The sequence below is a fragment of the Malus domestica genome, chromosome 10, assembly GCF_042453785.1.
Source record: "Malus domestica chromosome 10, GDT2T_hap1".
Classification (NCBI taxonomy): domain Eukaryota; kingdom Viridiplantae; phylum Streptophyta; class Magnoliopsida; order Rosales; family Rosaceae; genus Malus; species Malus domestica.
In genome coordinates this window covers 34,553,014-34,571,026 of record NC_091670.1, presented here as the reverse complement: position 1 = coordinate 34,571,026, position 18,013 = coordinate 34,553,014, and the positions used below count along the sequence as shown (strand labels likewise).

The window sequence follows — 18,013 nt, the reverse complement described above, 5'->3', positions numbered from 1 at the left end:
CAACTGTCTTAATATTATTTAATTTGTGTGTTAGTTTCTGCCACATTATGTTGCATAAGCTATGGGAGGAAGCTCTAAAATATACAGACCAAGGTCCAAATTGTAGCTCTATTTGGCTATAGCTGATATACGACATTGTTCAGTTCCCTGAAACTTGTTTCAACTCACAATGCACAATCCGTCTCATCATTATCCCTGCAACTCTTCAAAAGGGTAGCGAGAGGGTGAAAAATATCTTGCACAGATTGATTCAACAATAACACAGCAAAGTCAGAGTCAGTCTCAATAATTAATTTAAATATGCCTTCTTCAAGAGCAAGTTGGAGTCCGAATTACAGGCCCCAAACTTCAGCTTCGGTCATCTTCCCTTGCCCTAGATTAATAGAGAAACCTCACTTGTAGCAGGATTTGGTTATGACATCAAATGTAGAGATTTTGCGTTAACATTCAGACTCACATACATGCGGGGAAAATATGTATAGCTTTGTTTTGTTAACCCTTTGTGAATATATAGTTTATATCTTGATAGTGATTCCAATTAAACTTCCAAGTGAGAAAAACCCTACTGTCTATTCATGGAGGGTTTTGGATTTTAACTAATTACCGTATAAACCAACACAAATTTGATAAAGCCTTAAAAACCAAACTTGTCGAACAAGTTAACCGTTTATAGTAGAAAAGGCAATCTTACAATCAGCTTGCCAGCACAAAATAATTCTTACAATCTCCTTTAGTTTATTCTCTCCTTTGTCCGTGAGTCTTTCTTGATCGCCTTTTTTTTTTTCGGGCGCGGATTGATCATCCTCACTCATTCCTGCCTGGAACACAAAACTACTGCTCAGCCATAATTCCAGATCATACAGCAGAAAGCTAGAAACTATACGGAAATGTGTCAGTGTCTCTGCGTTTGACTGAGAGTGCGGAAGTGCAAACAAAAGCAAAAGCATGAACGCTTTTTATTGTTCACATGCAAAAGCAATTCAAGAGAACATGAACTATCGATTCACAAGCATGTCCAAGAATCCTGAATTATGCATCTCTTTGGAAACTACTTACACAAGTTAAACCAATACAACAAGAGTAACCCAATTTTAACAGCTCCAAAGACACTAGTGCAAATGAATTATGCAACTACCACGTTTTTCAATAGCTACTTTCTAAGTGTCATCAACACCAACAGTTTTAGTTACACACACACATAAAATGGAAATCCTACGATAGGGTTTAATATAAATTGAGCTATAGAACTGATCACATTTGGAGAAACTTGAACCGCTAAAAACTATTATGCACTTAATATGAACACCGCATTCACAAATGAGAAAGCACACAAGTGTAGTGTAATGTACTAAAGAATTACTTGTAGAGTTTTGCAAAAGTGTCTCTCAAGCGAGCAACATCAGCACCAACAACTTCAGCCACCTTCTTTCCATCTTGAAAGAACTGGAATGTAGGCTGCACCAAAATACACACATCAGATCACGAACCAAATGGAGCTTGGATTTCACCATATCCAAGTTAAAACATATAGAATTACTAAGAAGCAAAACCAGTAATAATCCATTCAAAAGACCATCCTAAAAAGATCATCCCACGAGTGCCATGAATAAAAGAAGCTATATACGAAGAACAAAACAAATTGGAGCATTTTCTTTCAAACATAATAAGAGCAATCATTTACCACAGAGGAAATATTCAACTTGCCCAAAGTGTTTGTAAGTCCTTCCTGTAGATAGAATAAACAAGGTTAGGTATGAATTAAAAAAAAAAAAAAAAAATCATGCTCCCAGATTAAAAATAAATGAAATTACATTCAAACTAGCTAACCATTCCACGGCAGATGGCTATGAGCGCACAAGTAAAGTTATTGCTAAAACTAACTTGAGAATCGAAACCCGTAACAAATAACTAGATTTCATAATTAACAACACTTAACATATAACTAGGTTCCATAATAACTAGATTCCGATGCGAATGCGCACCTCGTCGATGTCAATCTTATATGTTGTTACATGTGGGTATTGCTCGCTCAACTCTCCAATGACTGGAGATATGAACCTGCCTGCACAAGAGATCACACCAAAGTACCAATTTTAAGTTCAAAACACATAATTACGCCACATTTCGTGCCAATGACTTCGTTGCTTAAAAGAAAACGTCTTTCGAACTTACAAGGCCCGCACCAGACTGCAGTGAAGTAGAAAAGTGCTGGCTCGGCTCCGTCTATATGAAATTTAACATATAAATCAGATAATTTGCATAAATCTTTGATAAGTTTTCTCAAAACAAAACAATTTCGAAAACCGAAAAAAAAACCCAGAAAAATTACCCTTAGCTTTGCTGATTGCGCTGCTGTATTCATCCTCTGACTTAATGACAACAATGTTTGAGGAACCTGAAATTCAAGTTAATCAAGAATTCAATTTAATGAGCTATTCCAAAACCCAAAATTCAAAATTTGAAACTTTGAGCAATGGCTGAAACAATAACAAAAATACGGAGTACCTGAGGGCGAGGAGAGAGGTCGGAGCTGCAGAAAGCGAGGGTTTGGGGAGTGGTGGAGGGGATTGGAGAAGGGTTTGGAGGTGGAAGGGGTTGCTGTGGGCGGGGGAGGTGGTGAGATGGGGATTGATGAAGCCAGGGTTTGGAAAGAACTGGAAGGAAGGTTGTGACGATGAAGAAGCGCGGCGCAGAACTTGCTGCGATTGCCGAGCAATTGCCGTGCCATGGCTACACCTGAATTCCTTGCCATTTTTGTCTCTCGATTTGGTTCTTTGTATGGGGTTTAAGGCAAAAATGAAGAGGCCATAAATGGGCCAGTTGATGCAAGTATATACGCTTGGGCCATAAGGCCTACACAACCCATAAAGATTGTTATTTTTTGTGTGTGCAAGCATATAGGCTTTGAAATCACCACCTCCTCCCCCCGAACTTAGAAATCAGTTACACAAGAGTTGTGTGCTGCACTTTCAAAATCTGAGATGCCTTTGAAATCTATCTTCCAACTATTCGATGAATTATTTCTATGGGTATAGCCTCATGCGTTTGTATGCTTTGCTATGGACATCTTTTGATAAGATCACTCAATATATGTTGCATCTATTGTCATGCTCGCTCAAAAGTTATTGACATCAGTCGATATGCTCGCTCAAAAGCTATTAGCATATATCGACAAACGTGCAATATGACTTAGCAAATGATCTCAAACCTACCAAGACTAAGGTACCGTTTGGTACGTAGGACGGGATGGGACGGAACGGGACGAGCCGTTCCATCCCACGTTTGGTGCGCCTAAAAACTGTGGAACGGGTTGTCCCATGGGACGAAATTTGGCTAATTTTTCGTTCCACCTCTTCCCCTTGGAACGACCCGTTCCACATCCGTGGAACACAAATTTATAACATTTTAAGACAAAATTTCTCTTTATCTTTTTCAATATTTACATAATCTGTTTCGTCCTGTTCTGTCATGTCCCATCCCGTTCCGTCCCGTCTGCGTACCAAACGGTACCTAAGTGAAATGTCAATTTGCATGCTATTTCATCTAAAAGATTTGTGCGTTGTTCTTAATTTCTTATTAGCACCCCAAAAAAATAACGACAAGTTCATTGCCACACGAAGATTTTCATGTGAAAACCATTTTTGATTCTGTATTTTGCTCGGGTTTCAGTCTTCACTTACGTGCTTCAGTTTAGCTAATTATGGTACATGTGTTTTAACTCGTTTATAACAATCTTGGTCTGTCCTGCCAAATATGTTAATTAAAATTTTAATCAAATTTATAGCCAGTTAGCCAGTACCAATGACTACAATTACAGTAAGCCTAGTTGTAAACACTGCCAAACATAAACCTTGCCAAAAGTTGTTCTAAATTGCAACCAAAGCAAACTAATCATGTTTCCCATGGGTATTTTGACCCCCCAGTTTTACAAAAAAAAAAAAAAAAACATTGTTATCAAAATCTAATCCAGTTGAATTTTAGATAAATAACGTAATGTTATGTGTTTTAACTTTTTCACATAACACTACAATATTGATGACGATGAATGCTAGGCGGTGGTGTAATAGAACGCGTGTTATAAGTCTATCTCTTTTGTTTGTTGGCCTTGGTGAATTTACTCTATTAATAGACATGGCCATAACCTCCTTCCCAATGCTTGTTAGGTTCGTTTGAGTTCTTAAGTTTTGGACCCTAAGTTTTAATAAGACTTGTGATCTATATTGTTAGGAGCATGTGAAGAAGTTGATAAATAGAATCACATAGGGTTAACTAACTAATTAAACCTAGGTATAATATTTACATATATTATTAAGCATCTGCAACGCTATATGCTGAAGGTGCGTTTGTTGCATCGGACCATCTCGGACTGAACTAGCTTCAGGGACTAAGCTGGACTGGCTTAGACTAGACTCATCTGGACTAACTTAGTGAAACGTTTGGTGCAGTGTCAGACTAAGAAGTTGGACTAACAATAAATTATTATTATTATATTTTAATTTCTTTTCTATTAAAAATATCAATATGAAAAAAATGGCATCTTCTTCGCAAATTGTTGGTGCTCCTCTGCACCTTGGAAATATCAGAACTTCCAATAACAAATGCTTAACCCAAATTCCAGATAAATAAAAAATCTTTCAATTTGGTATCCTAGAAAAATCAGAACTAATTGAAATCATTCAAAATTTGATCAACCAGTCCATTCGTAGAATCCAGAAATCGTTCAATTTGATCAGAACGAAATGGTATCCCAGAAAACTCACAAATCCAGCCTCCCTTCACAAACCAAAAGCAACGAATTCACAGAATCCATCAAATGTTCCGAAACTTTAAAGAACAAAACAAATAAAGTAAAAATAAATAAAAAAGAGAGGAAGAACGCAAAGCACCCAACCCAGAACCCAATCATCTTCTGCAAACCCTGCATAGTTATAATCCTTCATAAGGAAAATTAAATCCCAGAAAAATTAAATCATTCAAGCTCACTTGTATATGCAAGACTAGAAATTCGATCTTAAAACCTTAAATCGACAAAGTTCTCTTAAATTGGAAATGGAGCTCGAGGGTTCTCTGATTAAAGGTCAAATCTGAGGTCTCATTCGTGATTCTGGGCTCAGGGTGAGGAGAGAGAGAGAGATTGGTGGTGGTTTGGACCTACGGTGTGATCTTGCCATAGTTTGGTGAGTGTAGGACGCGAAGAAGAAAGCAGAGAAGGACGCGACGCGAAGAAGAAGAACGCAACGAGGGTCTTAGCAGTCCCATGGTATTTGGGGGGTCTTGCTAAGACCCTTTAGTGAGAGAGTTAGTGAACGTGAGTCCCCTTTAATCCCATTAAACTTAGTCCCACTATGTAACAAACACAGGACTGCACTGATGAGTAGTCCAGTCGAGTCCAATGAAGGCTAATGAAGCCAAATAAACGCACCCTGAATGTACTTACAAATGTCAAAAGTTAAAAATTTAATCTAACATGAGAAATTAATTAAAAGAAATCACTTTCTAAGATGACAATCTAGCTATTTCTTTACATCATTTGATATCATAGTATACAGTATTATTTGACAAACCCTAACTTAGATTTGGTAGCGGACCAATTAGCTAGCTAGTATAGTCACAGGTCACGAGTCACAATTGTTAATAACTAATGTTGGATGTTGGTCATAGACGTTGCACCAACCATATATTCTTGTGTTTGATCACCTGCTAGTCACCAAGAACACAAACATAAATTAAAGCCATTTGATAAGGACTTCCCCAGTTTATATGTCCCAATCATCCATGGAGGATGGCATACACTTAAAGCAATTCGACTGCATTAGATTTTGATGGATTTAGTTGTTTATCAAACCTAGGGTTATCACCTAATTTATACTGGCCAAAATTACCATAGTACCCTCAACCATAAAGTACAACTTGTATTCAAAAGTTGCCACGTCGGGTGGGCAGAGAAGAAGTAGGTGCCACGTCAGTCAGTTGTGCCATTCGGAGGTGGAGAAGTTCTTATGTGAGGTCATAGTTAATCATGAGTTATGGGTATTGTGTGGGAGGGAAGTTGAAAACAAATGGAACAGAATGAACATGAAAAAAAATTAGGGTGTGAGAGGTGTAGAAGATTTTTGTGCGTAAGCCGTATGAGCCATCTGGTCCGGTCTCCGGACTTAAGAATTTCTCTTGGAGGTGGGTCGACAAAGCTATGCGTTTTGGTGGAAGGATGAGAAGTAGACCCATTGCTGTGTTGCTTTTCATGAGCTGTCTTCTTATCCTGCTTATTCGTGCATGCATGCGTTATAGTGGAGCATTATTTCATCCCTTTAATTTCTCTGTATTTTTCACTACTTTTTCTCCTCCGTCTGGTAAGTGGAAGCATGTCATCTTTCCAACAAACGCACTTATAATTAGCCTCTCGCAAAACGAATGACTCTCTCATCTGTTGCGAGTTTGCATGGCGATAATATGGCCCCGATAATCATTTGTTTTTTAGCTTTTAGGTTTCCTTTTTGTGCTGGAGACGGAGCGAAGTACATGGAAAAGCAGAAGAATAGATAATAAGAGTATAGGAATAATGGTTGAAGAGATGTAGAAAAAATAAACAAGTATACAAATAAAAATTATATATTTTAAGTTATTTTCCTTACAAGATTTTGTTTCTATTCATTCTTTTAGTTTCTTCCCCTAGCTCTTTCCACCCACCATTCTTCATCCATCTAATCTCTTATATACTTCATTTTATCTCAAGTATAAAAGATAAATACTAAAAACTTTACGAATCCTTAATTAATCAAGTGAATTTTAGTAACGATAAGTTTGCATTCGTATAATATAATATGGTATACACACCATACTTTCAACCCTCCATTGATCAGGAATCATCTTTCTTTCTATCTATTGTGACTGTTACTAGTCACATGTCATGTTACGTGAATATTTTATTGTTGTAATTTAGAAACCGACTTCTAGTTCAATTATTTTGTTCTTTTCAGGTATTCAGTTCATTTGTTTACTGCGAAAAAAAGAAGATATTTTATTTAAATTAACTTCAATACCACGAATCAATCACATTTAGGAAACAAATTTAGTTTTTCAAAGAAAAGGAAATTAATTTAGTTTAGAGACTATATTACCAAAAGATTAAAATAGATTACACACAATGTACATCATTTTTATTTTCTGTAAAAATGATAAAATAATAGTAATAAACCAACTAGTCTTTGTCTTTACAGTAGTTGTCTTGTCTCTACTTGGTTGAAGGAGGTCTCACATTTGACTTTCACATGTTAGAAGACGATATATGTTTGTGGTAAGTTTGATATCTAGTTGTGGTTTTTTACACAACTGTGAAGATGACATATATCTATATGATGAGTTTGTTATTTAGTTAAGTATGTTATTCTGTTCTAAAAGTAAAAGACGTACCGTTGATAACATAGTAAAGAAAAAGATGTACTGATAAATTTGATTTTAGAAAAATGTTGTTATTAGCATTCTAAAATTTCATATCGGCTTTCCGTATTTTTTTTCTTGCTCCCTTATGCTTTTACAAAGGAAATCTGCATGATGATATTTTTTGTAGTGCTGTTTGTTTATAAACAAAATCAAAAGTTTGTTAACTAATCACGTAGGTAGAAGACACTATAGGCTTGAGTAGAACATTGCATTTCGAAAAAATAAACCTAATTTGCTATCACTATAGTCGCTGATCCCGTGCTCTGGCTTTGGGTCGGTGACAACTCCTCACTTTCTCCTCATAGCTCTTCCTCTCTTCCTCTATCCCCCCCCCCCCTCGACCCAGACTTCCCTTTCCCATTCTCTACCGTCCGTTCATCCTCCCGCTCTAGCGCCGCCACAACGCCTTATCTCCTTATCTCCTTATCCCCTTCCCATTCTCTTTATCCCACCATTTTGTATGCAGCTTTCATGGATTTAAGCCTCTTATCTAAATCTGGGTCACGCCCCTCTCAAGGTCTCTTCTTTTATTGGAGCTTGATTTGAGGTTTAGGGTGGGTTTTGTGGCTGCTGGTGGGTCGGATCCACTTTTGTCAGTGTGATTCTTCAGTGATGATGCTCTCCTTGGCCGATTATTTGGTTGTCCTGCCTTATGTGCCCAGATTTAGCGGTTCTGCAACTTTGTTCGTTCAGATTTGGTGGCTTTGCCACCTTGTATTGTATACTCAGAAATGGTGACTCCGGCAGCGTTGTGTAACTTGATCTGGTGACTCGTAAAAATTTTAGATCTAGGTAATGCAATGAAGCTACAGATGGCGTTGGATAGAGTGTCCTTGTCCTCCACTTAGATGAGCGGACCAGTGATTTCTTTCTTGGAGTAACGTAGTTGTCATGTTGTTTTTACGCTTCTAAGATGACTGTATTTTGTCATCGTTGTAAACACGGAAATTCCTGCGATGAACGAGACAAGAAACACGTGTACAAAATAATATTTGTATTGATGATTTAGGGGTTACAATCTCTTCTACAAATTTAGCCTCTGATTCTATCTTTGTAATGGGTGGATTTGATGTTGTTGAGCCAAAGGGCCGTCGGGGCTTGATCTTGGGATAAACAGTTGTGCAGATTTGTTGACGTCGTGGATCCAAAGGGCCGTCGGGGCTTGATCTAGGGATGAACGAATGATGAACGATGGACACTTTCTTCAAGGGCCGTCGGGGCTTGATCTTGAATCAGCGGAAGTTCTTCAAGGGCCGTTGGGGCTTGATTTTGAATGAGGATTTGACGAAGAACGAAGAGAGCTCTCTTGATCCTTCGGGATTTGCTTGGGAGCTTTTGAGTTTCAAAGCTTCAAGGTTGTGGTATGAGGTGAATTGGTTATGAATTGGTCTCTAAAATGAATGCACATTGGCCTCCTATTTATAGAATTCCAAAACTTGATTTTTTATTTATTTAAATAATTAGATGAAATAAATCATTTCTGCCAGGCGTTGACACGTGTCCCGTTTGATGACTTTTCCGATTTATTTTGATTTTTCGTTTAGTCACATGCTATGTGTAAAATTTATGTGACACATAAACATTGAAATTTTAATTATTGATCAATATTTATTTTACCGAAATTTCGATGTCTACAATCGTCATTGAGCGATGCGTAATGTAGTCTCATCTTTTAACGATGACTTCATGTGGTCTAACTTCTTCGTGATGATTTTGTGTGGCATTGCTTGTTAACGATGACCTGCATGGTCGTCGGTAAAGATCTGTTACGTCTATAGTTATTTTGTGACAGATTTATCATGTGACGCTTGTATGTTAGTGATTGTTGTAGCAGTATAGGCCTTATAGGGGTTTACTCTTAACTTGTTTAATTGTGCAAATTCATTCCTATCAATTTGTCGATCACTGAAGCTATATATGTACCCAATTGAGACTATTATACTTGCTTGTGTTGATAAATGAAATATCACTCTATTGTTTCTTATAGGAAAAAAAAATTGAATTTCCATTTTCAAAAAAGTTGTTACGAAATAAAGGAAATTACGTGACTCCCAAGCAAATTCACTTTGTATTTCCCAAAACTACCATCGTAGAAGGTCACACTTATTTTCTCTTCCCTTTAAAATTGAGGCAGGATCTTTGGAACAAGTTGGCAACAAATTACGCGTTTTCGACGACTGCTAGAAAAATGAACATGTTCTTATTTTTGACAAATTCCAATTCCAATTTCACATTTCACGGACGAAAAGAAAGAATAAAGGAGAAAAATAATAGACCTTGGAGAGAGAAAAGCACATGGCCAGGTGACCAAACCAAAAACTGTGGATACACCATATCTTAATAAAATTTGCAAACCAGGTACGAAAAGACAATTGTAGCCTAACTAGCTCTAGAACCCAACGTAAATTTTAGGCTTTTTAGCCAAAACGGTTTTTCATATTATCATAACTCTTTAATTTGGTTTCTGAGATTTAAAATCGATAGAAGTGATTCCTGAGATTGTCTACGTCAATCATTTTGGTCCTTATGTTAGAAATCTTTATTAAATAAGGACCAACATGATGAAAATACCCTCAATTTAGCAAACAATGAGCCAAAATGATTAGACATAAATTGAGGATATTTTTTTCATTAAATCCTTATTTAATGGAGAATTTTCACAGAATGACCAATATGATTGATTGTGGACAAACTCATGGACTAGTTCTATCAATTTTAAATCTCAGGATCAAATTAAGGAGTTATGTCAATCTTAAATATCATTTTGACAAAAAAACCTAATTTTTTCCCTCATAAGACTCACATAGGTCAAATCATTACTTTTTTTTTTGCCAATAAAAATTGAATATATTCCTAGGAAAAGAAGGCACACAAACTCGGTATGCATGCATTTGGTGGAAGTCTAATTTGTTACCATTAAAAACGATATTATATTAGTAAAGAAAGAAGCATTATTAGCAAAAAGATAATCAACGCTAAAGTAAAGAAGAAAAGAGGATCGAATCATAAAGATCCCTTCAATGGATATCACATTATTGTTTGGTCACTATGATAGTGTCACATTAGTATCATACAAAAGATAGATAATCATGAAATTTTCTTTTTGAATAACTTAGGTTGATTAATTAATTAAGTGATTCCATTTTTAAAGTTGATAAATCGGAAGAAGAAAGATGAAATGCCACTATGAGTCTGCTCATTTCTCGAAGGGTGGGCTGCCATGCGAAACCACTGTCTGGTCTCATTTTTAAAAATTGACAATATTCTCGTGTCAAACAATTTGATACGTTATGTCATCGTGATAGATTGTTAGTAATTTATAGTCTGATAACAAAATTATTGGTGTAACAAGAGTAGGTTACATTTACGCAACCGAAATTAAAGCTTTTGTTTCAGGAGCCACGTCATTCGTATAATTCATCACCACGAGAGAAAAGAGACATGCGCAAACAATTCAAATCTGGTTAGGCATAGACAAATTTCCCTACGACATTAAGACACGTTTTGTAGTATTTAGACTGATTCTTTTGGTCGTCTTCACGAACGCACACGCCACATTGGTTGCCCTAAAAGCCACCTCCTTCGTGTAGTACAAAAACTAACGAGTAAGAAGTACAACTCGGTAGGGCCAGTACCTACCCATCACATTAGTAATTACCAAATATTTCCAAGGGCAAAAGAGTAAAATCGTAAAATCGTCACCCTCCTTCCCCACCACCTCTCCCAAAACTTTGGTTAAAAAATTGCTGTCTCAACCATCTCCCTCGGAAAAGTCTCCTTCCTCCTCCCTTTCTCTCTCTTCAAAAACCAACTCTCGCTTTCTCTCTCTACAATTCGCTCCATTTTTTTGTATAAATTTCTCGGGTTTTTTCTATCGGCTCGGTACCTTACAATGGCGCCGAGTCCCAGATACCTCCAGCTTACCCAAGTCTCCGCCGGAGATCGGAAGTCGATGGTTGCCGCCGGCGACTTCGGTGATTCGGAGGACGTGAGGCTCCTGGATTCCTATGAGAATTCGGAGGGAGTTGAAGCGGGGATGAAGAGGGTTCAAGTCAGAGTCTCTGGTATGACATGTGCTGCTTGCTCGAATTCTGTCGAAGGTGCTCTGCAGAGCGTGAATGGGGTTCTCACGGCCTCCGTGGCGTTGCTCCAGAACAGGGCCGATGTGGTTTTCGATCCGAGATTGATCAAGGTTGGTCAATTTTAGCTTTTGATCTCGTTTTTGAATGCTGGGTTTGGGTTTTGCTGGGGTTTTGGGTGTTTCTTGCTGAATTGGGCAATTGGGTTCGCATCGTTTTTTTCGAAAATTTTCGAGCTTTTGGTAGCTGTTTTTGGGTGTTTTGAAGTATGGTCTAGTCCTGGTTGCTTAATTTTCAGAAAGTTTGGTTTTTTATTTTTAAATTGTATTTGGGTATTGATTTTGTGGATTGATCATGGGTTTAGTGAAATTTTGAGTTTTGGTAGCTGTTCTGGTGTTCTGAAATTAAAGTCTTAGTTGCTAAGGATTACTATGGTTTTCGAATAATCGTAGGATCCCGTTTTGGTTGGTAATGCTTTTCATTTATTTATTTATGATTTATGTTGGGACTGGATCATGATTAAGGGTTAATTATTTGGTAACTCAATTATTTTGTAGTTGTACTTTATATACTTGGAGCTGCAATCATGATAGGAATTAGGCTAAGGTGACAGATTAGTCCTCCTCACCCCTCTTTAATGATGGTGTATCCGATTTCTCTCTCTCTCTCTCTCTCTCTCTCTCTCTCTCTCTCTCACACACACACACACAGAGGCAGAGACAGACACATTTACATCTTGTTCGACTGAATTATATGTCCTAAATTGGTGCATTATGATAAAAAATTGTGACCGGTGGTACACTTTTCTTTTGAAATTTTACATAAGGTTGACTCAGATATAGCCTATGCCTGATTTTGGGAGGTAGCCGTACTCAACTGGATCAGATAGGTTATGTAGATATGGGTACGACTTGTTTTGAAAATTAAAATAATGTAAGGATGTTCTCTGTCCAGATAATGCAAGGAACCTGCATTTTGATCAGCTACTTTTGAAAGCAGTGAAGCGGCCGATGGCATGCTATTAGTACTATAAATGTGGAAACTCTCTCTGAAACTCTCCTTGATCTTTTGTAATCTTCAATAATTCGGACCCCTTTCACATTTTTACTTTCAACTTTTCCAGGCTCTGCATAGTATCTGCACTTGTTGGTTGAATTCATTTATTTTCGACTATTGTATTGGATGACGTTCCTATGAACTGCACAGAAAAGTTAACGATTTATAGGATTGTTAGGTTGGGAGTTTAATTCTAAATTTTCTGTTGCTGTACCTGGACATTTCTTGAGTAAAGTTCTAGTAAACTTATCTTGTATTCTTCAGTTGATTCCTTTTGGGGATAACCTTGATTGTATACTGTTTACCACCATGTTGTTCAGAAGTAGGGTGCTCTAATAGTTACTGAGACAACTTTAGCTCTATTCAATCAGGATGAAGACATCAAGAAAGCAATTGAAGATGCTGGGTTTGACGCAGAGGTTATACTTGAGCCCAGTGCAAGCGGAACAAAGCCACATGGTACCCTGTTGGGCCAGTTCTCAATTGGAGGTATGACCTGTGCAGCCTGTGTGAACTCTGTTGAAGGTATTCTAAAAGGGCTTCCTGGAGTCAAAAGAGCCGTAGTAGCTCTGGCTACTTCACTGGGGGAAGTGGAGTATGATCCTACATTAATTAGTAAAGATGATATAGTGAATGCCATTGAAGATGCTGGTTTTGATGCATCACTTGTACAGAGTAGCGAACAGGATAAAATCATACTGGGAGTTGCTGGCGTATTCAGTGAGATGGATGCACAGATGTTAGAAGCCATAATTATCAACTTGAAAGGTGTGAGACATTTTCGTTTTGACAGGATTTCAAGCGAACTTGAAATTCTCTTTGATCCTGAAGTTGTAACTTCTAGATCCTTGGTTGATGGGATTAATGAGGCCAGCAATGAGAAATTTAAACTACAAGTGGCAAACCCTTATACAAGAATGACTTCTAAAGACATCGGTGAAGCTTCAAATATTTTTCGGCTATTTCTTTCCAGTCTGCTTCTCAGTGTGAGTATATTTCCTTCTGTCATTGAACAGACCACTTCAGTCATGGGAGAAACTAAATTAATTATAAATTTCAATTTTCTAAACAGAGCATATAGTTTGTTTTATATTTCACTCAGAATGCATCGAGACACTGCTCTTCAAGAGCTCTTTTAGACACCTAGTCGTTATATTTTTGTTTTTCTATGCATGCGTGCATAAGTATAGATATGTATATATTTCGTTTAAAATCTATTACTGATGTCAATAAATTGTCTCCAGATTCCTATCTTTTTCATTCGAGTAGTTTGTCCCCATATTCCGCTTCTGTATTCATTACTGCTCCGGAGATGTGGGCCCTTCGTAATGGGTGATTGGTTGAAATGGGCGCTGGTCAGTGTTGTTCAGTTTGTTATTGGGAAGCGCTTCTATGTTGCAGCTGCCAGAGCTCTACGAAATGGTTCAACCAACATGGATGTTTTGGTTGCATTGGGAACTTCGGCCTCTTACTTCTATTCTGTATGCGCGCTTCTATATGGTGCAGTCACTGGGTTCTGGTCTCAAACTTACTTTGAAACAAGTGCCATGCTAATAACATTTGTACTTTTGGGGAAGTATCTGGAGTGTCTTGCAAAAGGAAAAACTTCAGATGCCATCAAGAAATTGATAGAACTTGCTCCAGCTACAGCATTGTTGCTTGTCAAAGACAAAGGTACATTATTTGGTTCTGTTTGTTTTTTCATTTTCCTTTTCACCCTTACCAATTTATATTTCCTTTTCCTGTATTTAATATCTGATATAGTTACCATTTTTTAACCACATCAAAGTTTTGGTCGGATTGATTTTAAACCTCTAGATAACTGGCTAATTTCGAATATATTGTTTATTAGGTGGGAAAGTCATTGGAGAAAGGGAAATTGATGCCTTGCTAATTCAGCCCGGGGATGTGTTAAAAGTTCTTCCTGGTACAAAGGTTCCTGCTGATGGTATGGTTGTGTGGGGTTCAAGCTATGTCAATGAGAGTATGGTGACTGGTGAAGCTATACCTGTTTCAAAGGAAGTAAATTCATTAGTTATTGGAGGAACAATAAATTTACATGGCGCCCTTCACATACAAATTACAAAAGTTGGATCAGATACAGTTTTAAGTCAGATAATTAATTTGGTTGAGACTGCTCAGATGTCCAAAGCTCCTATTCAGAAATTTGCTGATTTTGTAAGTGCTGGAAATGTAGTTTTCAATTAGTTTGTCTACTTCTATGCTATATATGAATATCATTTCAAGGGTATTAGGAATTATTTCTTATAAAGTTGCTTGTGAGAAGTTGCCAAGTGCCCCTATATGTTTAGCCCGTCTTTATTTCCACTAAAGCTAATTCAGTAACTTCTGTAAAGTTTAAAGTAAAGTGAAATTAATGTCTTCCATCTCTTCATAACTGCAGGTTGCTAGCATTTTTGTCCCTACTGTAGTTGCCTTGGCATTGTTGACATTATTGGGTTGGTAAGTTCACCGTATTTATTATGATCTTTTGCATAGTTAGTGAATTTGTAAGTTGAGAATGTTGAAGTCAGCTATTGATAAGTTATATCTTCTATTGATTTGCTTTAGGTATACTGCTGGAGCCTTTGGAGCTTACCCAGAAGAGTGGCTCCCTGAAAACGGAAATCACTTTGTATTTGCCCTTATGTTTTCCATATCAGTTGTGGTGATTGCATGTCCTTGTGCACTGGGCTTGGCAACACCAACTGCTGTCATGGTTGCGACGGGGGTTGGCGCTAATAATGGTGTGCTGATAAAAGGAGGAGATGCTTTGGAAAGAGCTCAGAAGATCAAGTATGTGATATTTGATAAAACAGGTACCCTGACCCAGGGAAAAGCTACGGTTACTACTGTAAAAGTTTTCACGGGAATGGATCGTGGAGAATTTCTTAAATTGGTGGCTTCTGCAGAGGTAACTTTCTATTACCTGTCTAGTTTCCACTTTTTTTCCAGTCTCGTTTCTATGTTCTTGTCCTTTGGATTTGAACTATGGTGCTTCAACATCTCCAGAGAAACCTCCTTTGTATATCATTATTATTTATTTTTAATTCAAATGTTTTTTTTTTCTGGCAGTCCTTGACATCTAATATTGTTCCATGCTTTAATAGAAAGTTCTAAACATTCAGCTGTAGAAAGGTGACAACTATTTTTATGTCCGCTAATATATTTTTCATATTTTCCTCGTGTTGTCTCAGGCTAGCAGTGAACATCCACTGGCAAAAGCAATAGTGGAATATGCACGCCATTTTCACTTTTTTGATGAGCCTTCTGTAGCTGACGATGCACCGAACAAGAGCAAAGACACCACAATTTCTGGATGGCTTTTTGATGCCTCAGAGTTCTCTGCTTTGCCCGGAAGAGGTATCCAGTGCTTTATAGATGGAAAACTTATTCTGGTGAGTTCTAAATTTCCATATGGCTTCCACCCTTATATGCTTTCACCCATCCAAGGTTGCTTATCGGAAGTATTGTTTCCTAAACAGGTCGGTAATAGGAAGCTGATGACTGAAAGTGGAATCAACATTCCTACACATGTAGAGAATTTTGTTGTAGAGCTGGAAGAAAGTGCAAAGACGGGCATAATTGTTGCATACGAAGGCAATTTACTTGGTGTTTTGGGGGTTGCGGACCCTCTAAAAAGAGAAGCTGCCATAGTAATCGAGGGACTTCGTAAGATGGGTGTCATACCAGTCATGGTTACTGGGGATAATCGTCGGACAGCACAGGCTGTAGCTAAGGAGGTGAGTATATTTCTGTTTATCAATTATTAGTCAACCCAATTCTGATAGAAAATATATGCAACTTTGAGTGTCATTTCGAGTTGAGAATCTTCATACGAATTGAAAGTTGGAGAATATATTTTGATTTCAAGCATGCACGAATTTTTTACCAAAAATTAAAGAGTTTTAATAATGGTTTGGTAACGTTAGAGTCATCGGTTTTTAAGTTCTTTGGTCAGCCACATATAATATAATCAGTTTTAGTTGCATAGAAATTTGACGTTCGTGTGAATGCATTGCTGGGCAGGTTGGCATTCAAGACGTGAGGGCAGAGGTAATGCCGGCTGGAAAAGCTGATGCTGTATGTTCATTCCAAAAAGATGGAAGTATAGTTGCTATGGTTGGTGATGGAATCAATGACTCACCTGCCCTAGCTGCTTCTGATGTTGGTATGGCGATCGGTGCAGGGACCGATATTGCAATTGAAGCAGCTGACTACGTGTTGATGAGAAATAACTTGGAAGACGTAATCACAGCCATTGATCTCTCAAGGAAGACCTTCACTCGTATTCGATTGAACTACGTGTTTGCCATGGCGTACAATGTGATCGCAATACCTATTGCTGCCGGGGTCTTCTTCCCATCACTGGGGATCATGTTGCCGCCGTGGGCGGCCGGTGCATGCATGGCCATGTCATCTGTTAGTGTTGTATGCTCTTCTTTGCTCCTTAGGAGATACAGAAAACCCAGACTTACGGCCATACTGGAAATAGTTGTAGAGTAGAAAGTGAAAAGAAAAAAAGGAAAGCTCTAGTTTTCAACTGTGTAGGAAGCAAAAGTAAAACAGGATAAATAGTTCGAATTAGACTTTATCCCAATTCTGTGCTCTATGTTTTCTCCTTGTGTGTTTGTGATGGGGTGTAATTTTATGCCTCATTCGTTGTAAATGTCCCTCTTCTCGTATATATCAAATCTTATGATGGAGTGTCTTACTAAAATATACAAAATAAAAATTTATGCACATGTGTTAAATTGTAAGTTTATCTATTACGGGAGAGTTGTCTGTAAGGAGGAATGGTTCATTGCAAATCACAATTTTGGGAATTTTTTTTAAATGTTTTATGAACTTGACACATTTTTCTATTCGTAATGTGCATAAAAAATTTAAGTGATTTGTTATATCAATTTTTTAAAATTATTATTTTGTCATCTCACTCTAAATTCATTAAGTTTTTCATTCAAAATGAATTATGCCACCACATACTATCGCCTTTACTCCCACTATCACCATAATTGCAGTCCTTGCCACCACCACCAACCATTATCATCGTCTGTTGCCGTCACCACACTAGCACACACATTTCCTAACTATTATCTCGTATTTCTCCACTTGTAAGTAAGAGGTCTTAGGTTCGATTCTCGCCAAAAGTAAATTTGAACCACATTACTGCTAATCTATTATGAGGCTTAGCCCACTCCCCCACCTCTTAGTGTAGATAATATCGTTTGTTTAAAAAAAAAAAAAACTAATATCTCTTATTATATATTAAAGGACTCCAGAAACATGGTAATTCTATATTTAAATGCATAGACGGAGCCAATGAAGGCTCACTAGGGGCATATGCCCCAATTCAAGTAATTCTTTTATTTAGTTGCAGACTATAATTATATAATATACACGGGTTATATTTGAAGAAAATATATGTATCTAATATC

General features: G+C 37.5%; 2 protein-coding genes across 3 annotated transcripts; one reads left to right on the top strand and one right to left on the bottom strand.

The window, feature by feature from the left end:
- Positions 1–608: 608 nt before the first annotated feature.
- LOC103446005 (thioredoxin O2, mitochondrial-like) lies at positions 609–2,968 on the bottom strand. Its single transcript, XM_008385063.4, has 7 exons — positions 2,506–2,968; positions 2,330–2,395; positions 2,173–2,223; positions 1,983–2,062; positions 1,682–1,726; positions 1,361–1,455; positions 609–818 (listed from the first exon to the last, which is right to left on the bottom strand). Exons 1-7 carry the CDS (start codon positions 2,750–2,752, stop codon positions 809–811), a joined length of 594 nt encoding a protein of 197 aa, XP_008383285.1. The 5' UTR covers positions 2,753–2,968; the 3' UTR covers positions 609–808.
- An 8,195-nt stretch (positions 2,969–11,163) lies between these two features.
- On the top strand, positions 11,164–17,277 carry LOC103446006 (copper-transporting ATPase RAN1-like). Of its 2 annotated transcripts, XM_029110115.2 has the most exons (10): positions 11,207–11,632; positions 12,474–12,554; positions 12,947–13,561; positions 13,820–14,249; positions 14,428–14,753; positions 14,980–15,038; positions 15,147–15,489; positions 15,773–15,973; positions 16,061–16,318; positions 16,605–17,277. In XM_029110115.2, exons 3-10 carry the CDS (start codon positions 13,067–13,069, stop codon positions 17,079–17,081), a joined length of 2,589 nt encoding a protein of 862 aa, XP_028965948.1. In that variant the 5' UTR covers positions 11,207–11,632; positions 12,474–12,554; positions 12,947–13,066; the 3' UTR covers positions 17,082–17,277. The 2 variants fall into 2 exon arrangements, with proteins under 2 accessions (XP_008383286.2, XP_028965948.1); XM_008385064.4 differs by lacking the exon at positions 12,474–12,554 and having other exon boundaries at positions 11,164–11,632.
- The last annotated feature ends 736 nt before the right edge of the window (positions 17,278–18,013 follow it).